The sequence below is a fragment of the Mastomys coucha genome, unplaced genomic scaffold (genome assembly GCF_008632895.1).
Source record: "Mastomys coucha isolate ucsf_1 unplaced genomic scaffold, UCSF_Mcou_1 pScaffold18, whole genome shotgun sequence".
In the NCBI taxonomy this organism is placed as follows: domain Eukaryota; kingdom Metazoa; phylum Chordata; class Mammalia; order Rodentia; family Muridae; genus Mastomys; species Mastomys coucha.
Window position 1 is genome coordinate 46,777,580 of NW_022196900.1, and position 16,194 is coordinate 46,793,773.

The 16,194-nt window shown below is 43.7% G+C and overlaps 1 protein-coding gene across 4 annotated transcripts in view; it reads right to left on the bottom strand.

Annotated features, from left to right (window-relative positions):
• The window catches only part of Slc24a2 (solute carrier family 24 member 2), a 258,730-nt gene that overhangs the window by 19,986 nt on the left and 222,550 nt on the right, over positions 1-16,194 (bottom strand). For all 4 annotated transcript variants that reach the window (XM_031377816.1, XM_031377817.1, XM_031377815.1 and 1 more), the window contains one exon: positions 7,216-7,359. In XM_031377816.1, the coding sequence (XP_031233676.1) occupies positions 7,216-7,359 (144 nt within the window). The remainder of the gene's footprint in view (positions 1-7,215; positions 7,360-16,194) is intronic.

Consider the following 16,194-nt stretch of genomic DNA (forward strand, 5'->3'; position numbering starts at 1 on the left):
TTTCCAGCTTATATATTTACTAAACATATACTTTCCCTTATTTTTCACTTAATACATTTTAAAATGTCCCCATTTGCCTGTCTGTTCATGGAGATGACACCATCAGTCAGAATCAAAATACTAAGATTCCCTTATAACACTGAACTGTAGAAAATTCCCAGCCAAATGGACAAAGCCAGGGTGAGACTAGGGATGAAAGGAACCCAATGGAAACCAATCCATTAGTGAGAACCTGCCCAATTCAATATTTGATACTTAAGATTCTTAATCAGAATACCAATTAATAATTAATAGGCATCAAAAAGCACCAAGTGTTGAATTAGAGGTTTATTCGAAAAACAAATATTCTTTGGTGAAGTTCAGGATCCTCATCATTTACCAGGAGCAGGTAAAGATTGGGTACCTACTTTGGTTTTTTTTTTTTTGGTTTTTTTTTTTTTTTTGGATTTTTGGAGACAGGGTTTCTCTGTGTAGCCCTGGCTGTCCTGGAACTCACTCTGTAGACCAGGCTGGCCTTGAACTCAAAAATCCACCTGCCTCTGCCTCCCAAGTGCTGGGATTAAAGGCTTGTGCCACCACCACCTGGGTACCTACTTTGTATACAGATATTCAACTAGAGATAAAATTCAGGTCAGCTGACTACACAGTATGTGTGCCTAACACTTCCTGAAGAAAACAGGGCCAAAACTGCTCAAAATACACACAGCCACAGGCAGCGTAAGCATCATCATCATCATCATTATCAACATCATCATCATCACGCCAGGATCTATTCCCAACGTCAGAAAATTAAAAAAAGCATCCAGGAAGGGGCCAGTGCTCCAGCTGTTTGGCCATCTGCCTTCCCAGCCTCCCATATTGTTCTTGCTTCGGAAGTTGCAACCCTTGCTGCACGAGCAGCTTGGCTAATTGTTTCTCTGTCACACTGCCTTACCATGCCCAGTCTCACAACCCACGAAATCCCTTCCTCATTTTGGTCTGGACCATTCTCTTCATTTGGACTCCATGTTTTCATTCTGGATATCACTGCCCTGGAGCATCTGTACAGGTATTAGGTTACCAGCCCCATTGGAAGAGAGAAAATAGCCCTAAAAACCAAGGTCTAACACATTAGGCTATAGTCAGTAATGGTGGTTCATTTTGACATCTGTTAGGATAGGCTTCATACCAATTAGCAAATGAGCAAATTGTGTCCATGTGCTGTCCATTTTGTTTCCAATGTAATGGTTAGGTACCTAATTGACAGCTAATGTTCCCATTAGACGCTTTTAGTAGAGCAGTGTGATATTGGTTTCAAAAATGTCACCGGACAATAGCTGGCTGAGCAAACAGGCCATGTCCTTGCTGTTCTAAATTTAATAGTCACTGAGCATCTACTTTGTGCCATGTCCTGAAGAATATACTTTGGGTGGAAGGGATGGGGGTGTTGCTAGGTAGCCCAGGGTGTTTTCAAATTTATAATTGTCTTGCTTTGGTCTTCTGAGTAGCGGTGGTACAGGAACTTGTCATTAAGCCTGGATTGAAGCATACATTTTTTACATTTATATATTTATTTATCTGTTCATTTATTTATTTAGTGTGTGTGTGTGTGTGTGTGTGTGTGTGTGTGTGTGTGTGTGAAGGTATGAGAACAACTTGTGGGGGACTGTTGACTCTTTCTACATGTGGGTCCTGGGAATCAAGTTTAGGCCAAAAGGCTTGGTAGCAATTGCCTTCACCTGCTGAGCCATCTTGCTAGCTCTGGAAGTATACATTTAAGAAGTTTTCCACAACAATCCTAATAAGATGAAAACATGGCCACTGGGTTAAGATAACGGAGGTTGAAATCTCTGCTCCCAACTGAGCAGGGATTTTTCACTTAGAAAAAAAAAACTGTCCAACCTCTTTAAGTTTTGGTTTCTTCGTTTGTAAAATGCAGCACTAATCTAAATGTTCTGAAGATTCATGTACCCAAAAAGTTGGGCAAAGCTCCTGAGGACATAAAAAGTACTCAGATAATAATTCCAGTTGTGTCTGTACACTATTGTCTTTATTGCAGTTCTTGAGAAGGGAGGAGGCCGATCCCTGGGGAGGTGCAATGACTGTGGATGCCTGGTATGATGGAGTCTTGGCTTTTCTCTTAAGTTGCTGAGTGTGACTGAACAAACCACTAACCCTCCCTGGGTCTCCATCACTTCATTCTCTCTACATCATGTTTGGCTCCTGCTAGACAATCAATAAAAACCCAGTGAATGAATAGATGACGGAACCTGCAAACCTCTAGCTGGATGCTCAGCCTCCTTCCCAGCTCCAGTGGATCATATTTTACTGTCTCAAGAGCTATGCTCCTCCTTTGTATGAACATCCATCTTAGGCCATGGGAGAAAACAACATTAGGTGTTTTATTGTTTATTGTTTTCAGTTTCCTTCAAAGGTATGTTTCTCATCAAGGATTACACTTTAGCCCTTTCCCTTTTCAAACAAAGCTGTTAATTTAAGAAAACTGTAACTGTGAGGCTTCTACTTAGTGTCTGAGTGGAAAGTATGCAATATTCAATAAACATAGGCATAAAATTTGCATAGAAATGACGTGGGAATAAAAACATGTGGGAGTAATATTTATTCTGAAATTAGAACTATACAATCATGCTTTCTCTATAATTATTGGTAAGCTTTGGGATTTTCATCTCCATGAAGAATTAAAAAAAAAAAAAACAACTACTGAAGAAACAGAGATGGTAGGTCCTAAAGAGCAGCAAATATTTGTTAATTTTCCTATTCTTTTCCTTATCCCAAGCTATTACCTCCTGTGGCCTTTGTGGACATACATAAGGTCTGTTGCAGGACTAAAACAAAGGCACCCTTTCCCCCAGCTGCTAGTCCATTACTCAGTGTGGTGGTTTGAATATGCTTGGCCCAGGGAGTGGCACTATTAGGAGGTGTGGCCTTGTTGGAGTGGGTATGGCCTTGTTGGAGGAAGTGTGTCACTGAGGGGGAGGCTTTGAGGCCCTGCTCCCAGCTGCATGGAAGACAGTCTCCTTCTGGATGACTCTGGATAAAGATGGAGAACTCTCAGCTCTTCCAGTGCCATGTCTGCCTGTATGCTGCCTTGCTTCCTTCCATGATGCTAATGGACCCAACCTCTGAAAGTGTAAGCAGGCCCCAGTTAAATGTCCTTTATAAGAGTTGTCTTGGTCATGGTATCTCTTCATAGTAATGGAGTCCCAAACTAAGACACTCTGCCTTTCCTATGAATAGGTGACCTCTCTTTATCTTCTCTGAGGTCTGGGCTGGCTTTATACTGGCTTTAATCAACAAAATATGCTGGCAGTGATGGAGTCAAATTCCTAACTAGATCTCAGGAGGGTTTTTGGAGTTTTCATTCTTATAGTTCTTGATCCTTTTCTATCCTGTGAGTAAGTCCAGACCAGACTACTTAAAGATTAGAGACCTTGTTGGATATAAGCTGCTTCAGTTGAGAGGTTCCTATGGCAACCTGCTCCCAGGAGAATGGGCCAGCTGAGGCTAGTGTAAACTTCCCATCTTCAGAATCATGGGCTGAAATACCTGTTTTAAGTCGAGTTTGAGATGGTGTGTTACATAGCAAAAGGAAAACTGACATAAGAAATAATCTACTAATAAAACTCCCCTGTAATAAATATGACCAGGAAACCTCTTAATGTCTTGTGTATCTTCGGGTGAGGTTTATTTCATTTGGGCCTCTTGTATGTCCACATAGTTTGTCTTCCAACCAGTACGCTTTCAGAGTAAGATGAGACTATCTCGGCCAAGCTGGGGTATACCGTCTCCTTCTGCCATACTGTATTGAGGCTGATCTCTTTAGTTTTGCTTTTCTCAATTACAGAATGCCAAGGCTGGTAGGGCATCTAGAGATCTTAGAAACCTTTATTAACAGTTGACAAAAACGGGGCCTGGAGAAATGTATTTCCCAAGGTTGATCCTGTAAGATAAGAGAGAGGGAACAAACTCCCATAGTCAGTGCAGCGGAGTGAGCACAGCCTGGCCGAGGTTCTAGTCTCCTTTTACTATTGCTATGAATCTCGCTTTGAGTTCTATGTAAGTGTTTTTTTTTTTTACTTGTGGTCATTATTGCTATGATGAGACACTCTGACGAAAAGTAACTTGAGGAGAAAAGGGTTTATGTGGCTTATACTTCCACCTTACTGTGGATTATTAAAGGAAGTCAGGACAGGAAGTCGACCAGGGCAGGAACCTGGAGGCAGGAGCTAACACAGATGCCATGGAGCAATGCTGCTTACTGGCTTGCTCACCGTGGCTTGCTCAGCCTGCTTTTTTCCAGAGAACTCAGGATCACTAGCCCAGGAATGGCAGCACCAAAATGGACTGGACCCTCCTCCATCAATCACTGATTAAGAAAATGCTCTACAGGTTTTCCTATAGCTCCATTGATGAAAGCATTTTCTCATCTGAGGTTCCCTCCTCTCAGACAGCTTTAGCTTGTATCAAGTTGACATAAAACAACTACCCAGCACAGTGAGCATACCTTGGTTTAGTTATTAAACTATGAATTTTGTGTTATTACACTCTTTAAGGGCCTATGTGGTCCTTAGTGCTGAATATTTGCTGAGGAAATCTGAACATGACTAAATGTTCCCTTGGTGGTCTCATTTCTGCTTGGAATAGCATACTGGACCTAGAAAAAGACAGAAAACGATCCATTTCATATTGTGGCTGATGCTTGGGGAAGCAAGGAAGGTGATGGGTAAATCTTCGTTGTCTTGACAGGATTTGGAATCACATAGGAGAGATACCTCTGGGTTTGTCTTTGAGGGTACACCCAAGGAGGAGTAGCTTAGAAGAGGAAGCTCACCCTGAATGTGGGTGACAGCATCCTATGGGGACCCCAACTGGGTGAACAGAAGGAAATTGGTGGGCACTAGTATTCACCTCTCTCTGCTCTTTACTGTGAGTGTCACATGACCAGCTGCCTCATGTCAATCAGCCATGCTTTCCAGACCTGATGGCATTTACCCTTTTAAAACCACAAGCCAAAATCCAGCCTTCTTTCCTTAGGCTGCTTCTGCCAGGTAGCCGGTCACAGCAGTTAGAAGTGAGACTAACAGAGAAAGCAAGCTCCGTCAGTCCTTGGGGGCAGGCTGCATGGTGAAATGTGATATGGTCCAGAGGCTACCTGGCTAATGAGAGAGGCAATTGTTGCTCTGCTCTGTGCCCTTGGGCAGAGCATCTTGGGAGCAGAAGTGCATGGTAGGGCTGTTCTTCACTTCAAGTGGGCGAAAGGCAGAGAGGAAATAAATGCTGGGGCTTAGGTGGCCTTCTCTTCTCCCTTTTATTCCATCTACCTCTGTGGCAGTTCTGTCCCTTTACATTAATCTTCCATGAAACACCTTCGAAGATCTACCCACAGGTGTGTCTCACAAGTCTTCTAGGTGATTCTCAGTCCAGTTGAGTCCACAGTGAGGATTAACTATCACATCTCACAGCTCAATCATGATAAGACTGACTGATGAGAAAATGGAGCTGCGTGGGACTCTCCTCACCATGCAACCTGCCCTCAAAGGCTGGTGAGCATGGCTCTGGCAGCTCTTGCCCTCCTCTCCCATCCCCTCTGCCTTGCTAAAGCCCACTAGATTATATTTCTAAAGCTGACCCACCCAAGGTCTATTCCCTTATTTGGCTACTTCCTCCTCCTGAGGCTGACTACCAAGGCTCAGATATCAAAATACTGAAGTCCAGCATTCAAAAGCCTCCTAATTTATAGGCCCAATTAAAATTAAATACTTCATCCTAACACAGGGTTTCCCCTTGTAACTTTATAAACTGCCATTTTCCTGTGTGCTGGTCTGTTTCCTCTCTAGCCAGAGGGAGTCTTTTGCCCATTCCCCTTGGGATAAACATCCCTACAACTTCTCCCTTGTTCCGTCCCCTTCGTCTTCATCCTCTATTTCATGTCCTTGTTTCTTATTCCCTGCCCTTTGCCCTTCTGGGGCAAATAAATCTCATCTGAACTGGCTGAGAACTTGGTCTTGGGGGTCCTGAGCTGATATTTTTTCTTTCACCAATAATACATGTATATCCTACTGTAGATGCTTCTGGAGATCCCACAATGTAGTCTGTTGAAAATATCTGTGCAGAATCTGATGCACAATAGGTACATGCTTCCGTCATATGTGTGTTGATGTCCGTGCCCTATTGTTCTCATTACCGTTTCCACTTCCAGGGCAAACATTAATGGTTCAAGATCTGAGTTTACCAGCCCTGGGAGAGAATGTTCCTTTGCTTAGTCTGCACTTGGGTTGCATTTTGCTAATGGTATGGCGCTCACAGCCTGTGACATCTGACAATCTTAAATAATAATATTGGTTATAGTGATGGCAATAAAATTGTAGGAGGAATATCATATATGTAGGCATTTGCAATTCTTTAAATTATTTTTTAAATCCAATATATAGCTAAAAGAAAATTAAAAAAAAAAAGAAAATTCAAGGAAATACAGAGTTGCATTCCTGTTTGGACCTTGAGTTGCACTCCTTATGAGAAAATCGCTATAGTGGTTTTGAGTTCTTTGACATTTTTCTCATTAAGAGATTCATATGGCACATGACACTGGTATAGATCCCAGGTCAACTTTCTTTTATGATTTAATTTTTGAAAATTGTGTATATATGTATGTGTCTATATCTGAGTTTGGACACACCTGCCTGCTGGTCCCCTCAGAATCCTGAAGAAGGCATTCCCAGAGCTGGAGTTACAAGTGGCTGTGAGCCACTTACAGTGGTTTCTGAGAACTGAACTTAGGTCCTCTGCAAAAGCACCATGTGTGTTTAACTACTGAGTCATGTTTCTTGCCTCCAGGTGAATGCCACCACCTTTCTCTCCCTTTGTAAAATGATACAGGCTCTCTCTACATATCCCTGGCTGTCCCAGAACTTAATATGTAGATCAGGCTGGCCTTGAACTCACAGAGATCTGCCTGGGGTAGAGATAAACCATCCCCAGTATACCCACTTCAATTCCTGTCCCACAGGATCCATGAGCAGAATAAAATGGTGGTTTCACACTTCTAGTTTCTGGGGTGGTTCACGTTTCTTACTCACTGAACAATCGCTGTGATTGGAGTTTCAGGGATGTCTGAGAAGAGGCATACATGCCCTTCTCCTTAAACCCAACTGGAAACAGACTATGGTGGCTACCGCGGTTTTTACAAGGGAGCTGTTTCCACAGGGGTTCACTCACAGGTTTGCGGACGTCAGGTAAGGTGATCCAGAGCGGGAACACAATGGGAAGAACGATTAGGAAGGTGACCTGCTTCCGGGTGTTGGCCGGCCAGGACAAGCTGAGGGGCTGGTCGTCTTCTTCCTCCGCAGTCTCTGTGGCCTTCTGTAGAGCAAGAGGACAGATATAAGCAGGCAGACAAGGGGAGTCACAGGGCCACAAGCGGCAAGACCGCAGAGCAAGCGACCGTCTTGAGTCCCACTAAAGCTTTCCTAAGCCACCCCAGTTGCTTTCAAGGCTTTCCTTTGTAAGAGCACACCATCTGTCACAGCCTGAGGCCTAGGAACAAGCAGCTAGCCACCCCTCCAGAGCACACTACAAGTTTCTTTTCATTCCTTGGGGATATCTTATGGCCTGTCATGTTTATCAACTGATTATTTAACATCAATGGTAGTTATTACTCATGACTTTTTTTTTTTAATCCAACTGTATCACTTATTCAACTGTAAAAACAATGGGTTTCTTTATGATATTTGCATATAATGTGCTTTGATAGGATTCATCTCATCCTTTAAAAAAACAACCTCCCTTCAGGACCGTTTTAGGATTAACACTATCTGCTGACCTGTGACCCTCCATCTCCTTTTCGCTAGAGCTGTGATTCAGACACCTTGGGAAGAAGAACACAGGTTAAAAAAAAAATTAAAATCTCTTGCTGTCCCCTTTCTTTCCCCCTCCTCTCTTTCCCTCCAACTCACCAGGCACACAAAACTCACTTCAGAAACAGTTCAGTGATAATCCTGAGAGGTCCTAGCTACCTCTGACCCACCCAAGAATAAGCTCAGCACGTCTGCATGGGTGTTCCTAACCTGCTTAATCAACGGGGTGAATTCGAAACCCATTGCATTTGTCATTAAAGGCACATTATACAAACACAAGCCTTAGGACTCAAAGAAACAGGGCTAAAGCATACCAGGGGATCAACCCTGCCTGCCATCTCAGAGGCAGGGTACAAACACTCTGTCTCTGATGTGGCAGCCTGCTCCCAGTGTTTTGGTGGCTTCTACTGCACTTAGCAGCTCTCAAGCCCCAGGGGAAGAAGAGACAAAAGGTGGATTTGCCCAGCAGGATGACCATTGGTCTCTGAGATGGGGCCACAGTGTCATCACCTCAGCACTGCTGACACCACCCATCGCTGCCCTTTCTGCTTGTTTAGAAAAGACAGAGCAGTAGCAGGACAGAGCACCAGATCTAAAAATATCAGTAAGTGCTCTCGCAGTGACGTTTCCTTTAGAGAACACAGAGAACATCGTCAGGCTTTTGCACACGTTTTAAGTACCTGGGCTGGACTCCTTCAGTGTCTGTGTTCCTAAGGTGGAAAAGGTTTGGGCTAGATGGCTTAAGGGACAAAGTACTTAACTGGAGGTCATGGCTAGGTATGTACAGATCCACAGCAATACTACTGCTAATTTATTTACTGGTAAACCTTAGGGATGGACAAAAGATCTTAAAAAAAAAAAAAACAAAAACAAAAACCAAACCAAACCAAAACAATAACAACAGATTGGAAGCCATACTGGAAAAGACTGTTGTGCCACAATATGTTTGTGGCAGTGGGTAAGAATTCACAAAGTACAAATAGGAGAGAATTGTGGGGATTAGGTAAAGAAGTTGACAATGTATTTTGGTTACTCAAACGTTCATCAAACACATACTGAAACCCTCTCCAACCCATTTTTTAGTGTGATGTAGAAGTTGCTCTATCCACCACTGTCTTTACTCTTTCCCGGGAGCTGTGTCCCTGATCTTAGCTACCCCATCATCCTTGGAGGAGAGGTGACCCACAGAGACAACCAACCCAACCCCCATGGGCTTACATAGCTACGGTGCCATCTGGGTACAAGAATGATTATCTGTGTGTCACAGGGCAGTGAAGACTAAGAAGGCTGGGGGCCTGTTATGTTTTCTTCCAATGAGGTCTTCTTCATGCAACCAAATGAATGACTTTCCTGTCCACAACCTGGTAGTAGGCACCAAGAAGTAGGCATGGAGAGATGAGGTACTATACCAGCTTCCATGAGCACCTCACCTCATACCATGTACATACAGGGTTTAACCCAGCAGAGGACTGGCTTCCCTGAAGATGAATTAGCTCATCTGATGAATTAACCAAGCTCTTCCTTCCTGGGCAGCCTCCCCTCCCCACTCTGTCCCCATCTCCATCCACAACAACTTCTCCCTAAACTCCAAACTATCCTTTTTGAGAGAGAGAGAGAGAAAAAAAACAAAACCAAAAACCTAAAAGCAACGTTTTATGACTCATATCATTTTAATGACACCAACAGATGGTGACATTTCATCAATAACCTTCTGCTTGTAACCTACAGATTAGCTCTTTTCTCCATCTGACAAAGTCACCAGGCAGGCAGGGCCACTAGAAAATAGCAGAAAATAATTGTCTGTTTGGATGCTTAAGCTCTAAACACACCAGTGTCCATGCAAACTGTTAGCTGTGTTGTATGGGGTCTATGGGCAGTATTTAAGGAGGCTGTTGCTAGGGCAGGAGCAGAGTAGAAGAGTCTGTCCCTTCGGCTATGCCACAGGAATCTCCACTCTTCATGGGGTGGGGTGGGGGAGAATTCCTGCTGCAGAGAAGTGAAGGAGCCTAGAAACCTGGGATGGATGAGAGCGGGGCCTCTGGAGCAAGCTGTCAGAACACTTCAGAAGAAATTCTTTTTTGTCTTCTTGCCAGGGAAATCTCACTTTGGCTCAAGGGGCAACAGCTTGCAAGCTGGTTAGAGACACAGCAGAAGAACACACTGTTCTGAGTTCAGGGCCCATTTTATCTTTGCCTAAGCAGGAGATGCAAGGCTTGGAGAAGGCCTGGCTCCAAGCCAGAGGCCATTGAGGTCAGGGCAATGAACTCCAACTTTACTAGAGTTGTAGCATGCTAGCTTTCACCTTGCAATGATCCATGCTTGCCTCCTAAAGTGTCTGAAGAAAGCCCCTAGAAAACAAGGCAAGGAAAGCAAGCTATGCCAGAAAGAATCCAAGTGATTTTCTGATAGAAAGGTGTAACATGGTTGGCTGTCTGCTGGGGTCCTGTACAAGCCGTGTGGTTACACAAACCTAGGCTAGTGACTAGCTCTTTAGGACCTTGCAATTTCTGATATAAAAGAACTTTAGAGGAACACATGTTACTCAGCGGGGGGTGGGGAGTTTATACTTATAATCCTAGTGCTCCTGAAAGCTGAGGCAGGAGGATTCTTCAAGGCCAGTCTGGGCTATATGGTGAGTAGCAGGTTTGCCTAGGATGTATAGGGAAATGCTTAACATACACACACACACACACACACACACACACACACACACACACACACACACACACACACACACACGACACACAACTTTAACTAGCTGCCCAAGTAATGGGTGGTGCACTGGCCCTCAGACCCTAGTGCAGGATGGGGAGAGCACGCATCAGAGTCAGAACTTGCAAACTCCGGTTTCCAGATTTCTCAAGCAGCCTCTCCTTTTACATATAGAGCCAATATGAAAATCTAGAGCTCCTGCCTAGGATAGGCAAAAACAGATGATCCTAAGGCACCTACCTACTGTTGGCTACTTGCAGGATCTGTGGCATCCATTTAGCATCTTTGCATGTACGCTGTAGGGATTCACCAGTCCAGAGGTTACCTCTGAAGCCTGAACATTATTTCTTGGAAGGAACCCAGTATCTCACTTTTGCCGGTGAAGGGTGGCTACCAGATTCTAGAGCGAAGGTAACTCACTCTAAGGCAATCTCTTCTTTGAGGGAATTAAGATGAAAACAAAACAATCCAAAAAGGATCTATAAATAAGCTGCTTTTAGATTTAGTCTTACTGGTTGCTGGAAAGGCCTCACCCCCGGTTCACAGAAAGCGGCCTCAGGATTGCCAGGGCTGGCCTCCAACTCAGCTTTAGCTAGGATTTATTTGCTTCAAGTTGGAAGTGAAGATCTTACTCCCTTGTCCTTACTCACTTCAGTGTGGCATGATGCTGGGTAAGACTATAATGGCAGCCCCTCAGTGCCTGCAATGCTCATGGGATAGCATTCCATCCCCACAGACACTGGTGCACCTCACAGTCAGCAAGCAGGTCTTTAAACCATGCCATCCTGAGGCTGAGATTTTGTTTTTGTTTTTTGTTTGTCTCTGCTGAGGGGGCTACCTCCCTGAGGAACTGTCAGACAAGCTTTCTGTGGGAGCTCATAGATCCTAAAAGCCAACTGCAGTCGTCAAACTCCAGGGTCCTTCAGCAAAGGAACTTAAGGTGTCAAGAGAAGCAACTCCAGAGCTTCAGAGTTGGAAGCATCTCACATCCAAGATCTTGGTTGATGGATGAGGGTCCTGAGATGAAGTGACCTGTTGAAAGAAGGCCCCAGTTCCAGGACAGGCCTTAGTGACCTCTTTCTTTTCCATTCTATAATGTCCCTTTTCTCAATGCCACAGAGCAGGCATTTGTGACCTGTGATATTAGGCTTCCCAGCTTTGTTCTGTAATAAATTCAACCTATTGTGGGTATGAAGCTGGAGCTCATAGATTCAGCTATGCTGGCAGGTTAATGGTCTCTAGAGATCTGCCCGTCTCTGCCTCTCAGTGCTGGAGTTACAGATGTGTACCACTGCATTGGGCTTTTACTTGGATAGTGTTGATCTGCACGTAGGGCTTCAGGCTTGTGTGGCAGGAACTTTAGGACTGAGCCATCTCTTCAACCCCTGAACTTGGTTTAAAAAAAAAATACAGTGATTCTTGACTCTGAAGGCCCTGCATACCACTGCCCCTGCCACAGAGACACACACACACACATTCACAAATAAAAGAATTAAAAATTAAAAGCTCAGCTGTAGCACACACTAAGCACTGAACAAACATTTTTTCATTTATTATCTTGAGCCTAAAACCGTTTTTTGATTGTCTAGATGGCTTATACTTTTTTTCTCAAAAAGAATCCATTCCCCCAAGTCCCCTCATATCTCCTCCCCCCTTTTTTTTGTGCTTTGTAGCATTCCCAATAGCACTCAAGGGATGTGAAGGGCAGTTTGGGGGCATGGACAGGAGAAGCTGTCTCCTTAGCTCCAGGTTCTAAGAGACACATTTAAAAATTATCATTTGTCATTATCATCTACAACATAACTCCTGCATTTAAGGCTCTATAAATATCTCAAAAGAGGGAGTAGAAAGCCTGTAAGAGCCAGAGGATCAGGAAATCTGCTGAGACTGTGTTTCCTAGAAGTGACAGGGACGATTCATCTATAATACCTCAACAATATGGCTGCTGCCAATAGAAGATCCGAACAAGGGTAACATTAACAGACAAGCTAACTTGGGAATCTCACTGGGCCCCACCCACAGACAGCGTACAGACAGCCAAGGAAAGCTGAGAGCAGGAGAAATAGTCTTCCCCAAGGGTGAGCCCCCTAGTTAGTTAGCCAGTACCAAGTAGTCAACACACACACACACACACACACACACACACACACACACACACCAATAACAGAGAAAAAGAGGCCATGAATTTGTGGGGAACATGCAAAATGTTGGAGGATGGAAAGGGAAGGGAGAAATTGTGAATTTTAATTTAAAAAAAATTGAAAAAAACTGAAATGCAGGAGCTCTAGACACCAGTGAATACCAGGCTCTCAAATACAGCCAAGAAGACAGACTTGCTTCCCTGCCCCCAGGTTTGCTGATGGGAAAGGTGGCAGCTAAGCCCAATGATGAGATTTTGTGGGTTACATTTCTTGATGCCTCCCCAGACTCCTATAACTATGGATAGTCCATTTTGGCTACCCTTAAAATGGATATCTATGGGACACTGTAGAAAACGAATGAAACTCTTTATGATAATAAACCTTCCTAGGACTAAAGTCAGCAGGGCTGAGATGTGAGCTGGGTCAGTTTCGGACTCCTGTCATTCGGTGTTTGAAGGTCATGATGCCTCCCAGGAAGACTGTGCACAAGAAAACAGTGCTGTCTTTATCCTGGAACTACCTTTCTCCCTTTTTATGCATGAAGCATTAAAAAAGAAGCTCTTTGGTAACATGCATCATCTCTCAAAGTAGGTCTCCATGGGAACTGATGAAAGGTGTGTGGGCCTGGGCAGTGAGCCTGTAAGATGCTCCCAGAGGGCATTTTGAGGGTGCCTCATCTAATGACAAGACAGCTGTAGACTCCATAGACACAGATCCACTCCTCATGTGCTTCCTATGAAATAGGAAGTTAGACAGAAAGCTGTTTTAAAATAGGAATTTTGTTCTAGAGGGTTCCTTTACAGCACTGGCCTGAAATAATTCATACAAAGTACTTAGAACAGTGTTTGGCACAGAACAAGCACTCAAAACACGGCTGTTATCACTCTTAAAAAAATAAGCAGTCGGGAAAGCAATTTCTTCTAGGAGAGAGATTTGATTATGCGAATTATAATATTTCCAACAATAGAGTCCTGCAATTCACTAATTGGATATGAAGGTGAAACTGCAATGGTTTTCCCCATCTGTTCACTCATCTAGTATTTACTGAACATTTGTTGACTGCAATGATAGCAACAATCCAATCTTCTCTTAGTTCAAATGGATAAATAGAAAACTCGGTAAACAAAAAGGAAGGGGAAATTCCACAGCCCTGAGGAAAACCACTATGTTATTCAGTAGGTAGCTTTAAGATGACTTTCTATTGGAAACTGAGCTTCTAAGCAGATGGTAAGACTCATAATATTGTGACACCTTGACTCGGAGCTCTGTGCAGACTTAAAAACAATACCAGTGCTAGAAGTTTTTCTTAAGGCAAAATTACCCCAAATGCACAGTGATTCTTTAAAACAGTGAATGGTTCTATGGTCAACAACTGATTGCCTTGTAGAAAGTGCCTGGAGACTTCCACAGTGTGCCTGCTATGTAAGCACTGGCTAAACTGTGTTTGGCACAGAGGAAATGGTGCAAACTGTCTGGCTCTATTCTCTCACAAAATGTTCTGGTCAATTCGTGGAGGCTAACATACTTACAGACATCCCTGCCAACTAATTACAGAAATGGAACATGGATTATGAACCAGACTGACCCACTGTCCTGGCTAGTTTTCTGTCAACTTGATGCAAGTTATAGTTATCTGAAAGGAGGGAACCTGAACTGAGGGAATGCCTCCATAAGAACTGGCTGTAAAAACCACCAACTAAAGAGTATGCATGGAAGGGGAGGCCCTTGGTCCTATGGAGGCTTGATGCCAAAGCGTAGGGAGATGCTAGAGCAGTGAGGTAGGAGTGGGAGAGTGAGTGGGTGGAGGAGCACCCTCATAGAGGCAAAAAGGAAGGGGGGAGAGTGGGTATAGGGGGTTGTAGAGGGGTAACTAGGAAGGGGGCTATCATTTGAAATGTAAATAAATAAAATGATTAAAAAAAAAGATCTGGCTGTAAACCATTTTCTTAATTAGTAATCAATAGGGGAGGTGGTGCCCTCCCTGGGCTGGTGTTCCTGGATTCTATAAGAAAGCAGGCTGAGCAAGCCAGTAAGCAGCATCCCTCCATGATGTGCATTAGTTCCTGCATCCAGGTTCCTAACCTGAGGGAATCTCTGCCCTCACTGTTTTCTGTGTTATCTGGGACTGTGAGTGAAATAAACGCTTTCCTCCCCAAGTTGGTCATGGTGTTTCATCCCAGCAATAGTAACTCCAAACTAAGACAGTCACAGAATCATTACTACTGACTTCTGGATCATTTTAGTGTCACAGACTCGAAACCTAATAGTCACCATGAAATCTGAACTTTGGGGATTTCAAACTTTGTTTGTGGACTTGTCAAACAAAGTGTGCTGAGTGATGTTTGAGGGGTTCTACCCCTCGAAGTGATACATTTTTACTCGCCTTTCCTCTATCAAAACAACAAAACCAGGGAAGTCTTGAAGAAGAAAACAATTTTAGAGCAGGGGATGGAAAGCTAGAAAGCCATCCAGGAAAACTTCAGTTATCCGAAGGGAAGCGTCCTGCTGAACACAGAGCACTGTAAGCATGTCAAGCACGCCAAGACCTCCCCTCCCCAGGGGACTGTGTTAGGAGACAGGAACTCTGAGGAAAGCATTAAGGTTTAATGAGGTCCATGCTCCTTGGAGTGTCTCCTGGCCCTAGGCTTCTCTCTCTCTCTCCCTTTCCTGTGTGTCCCCCGTCCCTGCACGCACCTAGGAAAGACCACGTGAGCACTCCGTAAGAGGCCAGAAAGAGCCTTGATTGGCAGTTAGAACCTTTAACCCTCAGTACTGTGGGAAAATGAGTTTGTGTTGTGTAAGTCACTCCATCCATGGCATTTCTAAGGTTTGTTTGAGTGGACTAGTAGGATGACTGTACGGAGATTCATCCTTTTCCAGTAGTTCACTGCTGTGTAGATACTTTGCCTTGGAAAGAGAGTACATTTACCTAATTTAATCTGCTTACCACCTGTCCTTTAAAAACAAATTTTTGAGTCTTAGAATCACCTACCTTTGTGTTCTGAGGGGCCCACTGATCTCTCATATTTTCTACTAACATCCATTATTCTCTGTAATATGTCCTTAGTCTTTAGCTCCCTACCTATTGTCTCTTACACACAAAGTAAGTTGAAAAGAGCCGGAGTCAAATGCCATCCAGTTTTAGAAGGGATGCACCATCTGAGACACTTGCCTTGCTTTCTGTGTGGACATCCTGAACTGACAGAAAGAATCCTTAACTAGAAAACAGATTTCCTTAAAAAAACAAAACAAAACAAAAAAACCCAAAACACATTTACTGCAGGTGGTAGGAAGGAAGGGACAGATTCATTTCCCTTAGAATGACATCATTAATCTGCTTTACGTGCAGAAAAAAACAATCCTGGCATCAAACACTTAGCACATGAATCACGAAATAAGATTCCACTGAGCAGTGGCAAGCCTGAAATTTCATCTTGTACTAGATGCTGAACGAAAACCCAGGTTTTTTTTTTTTTTTTTTTTTTTTT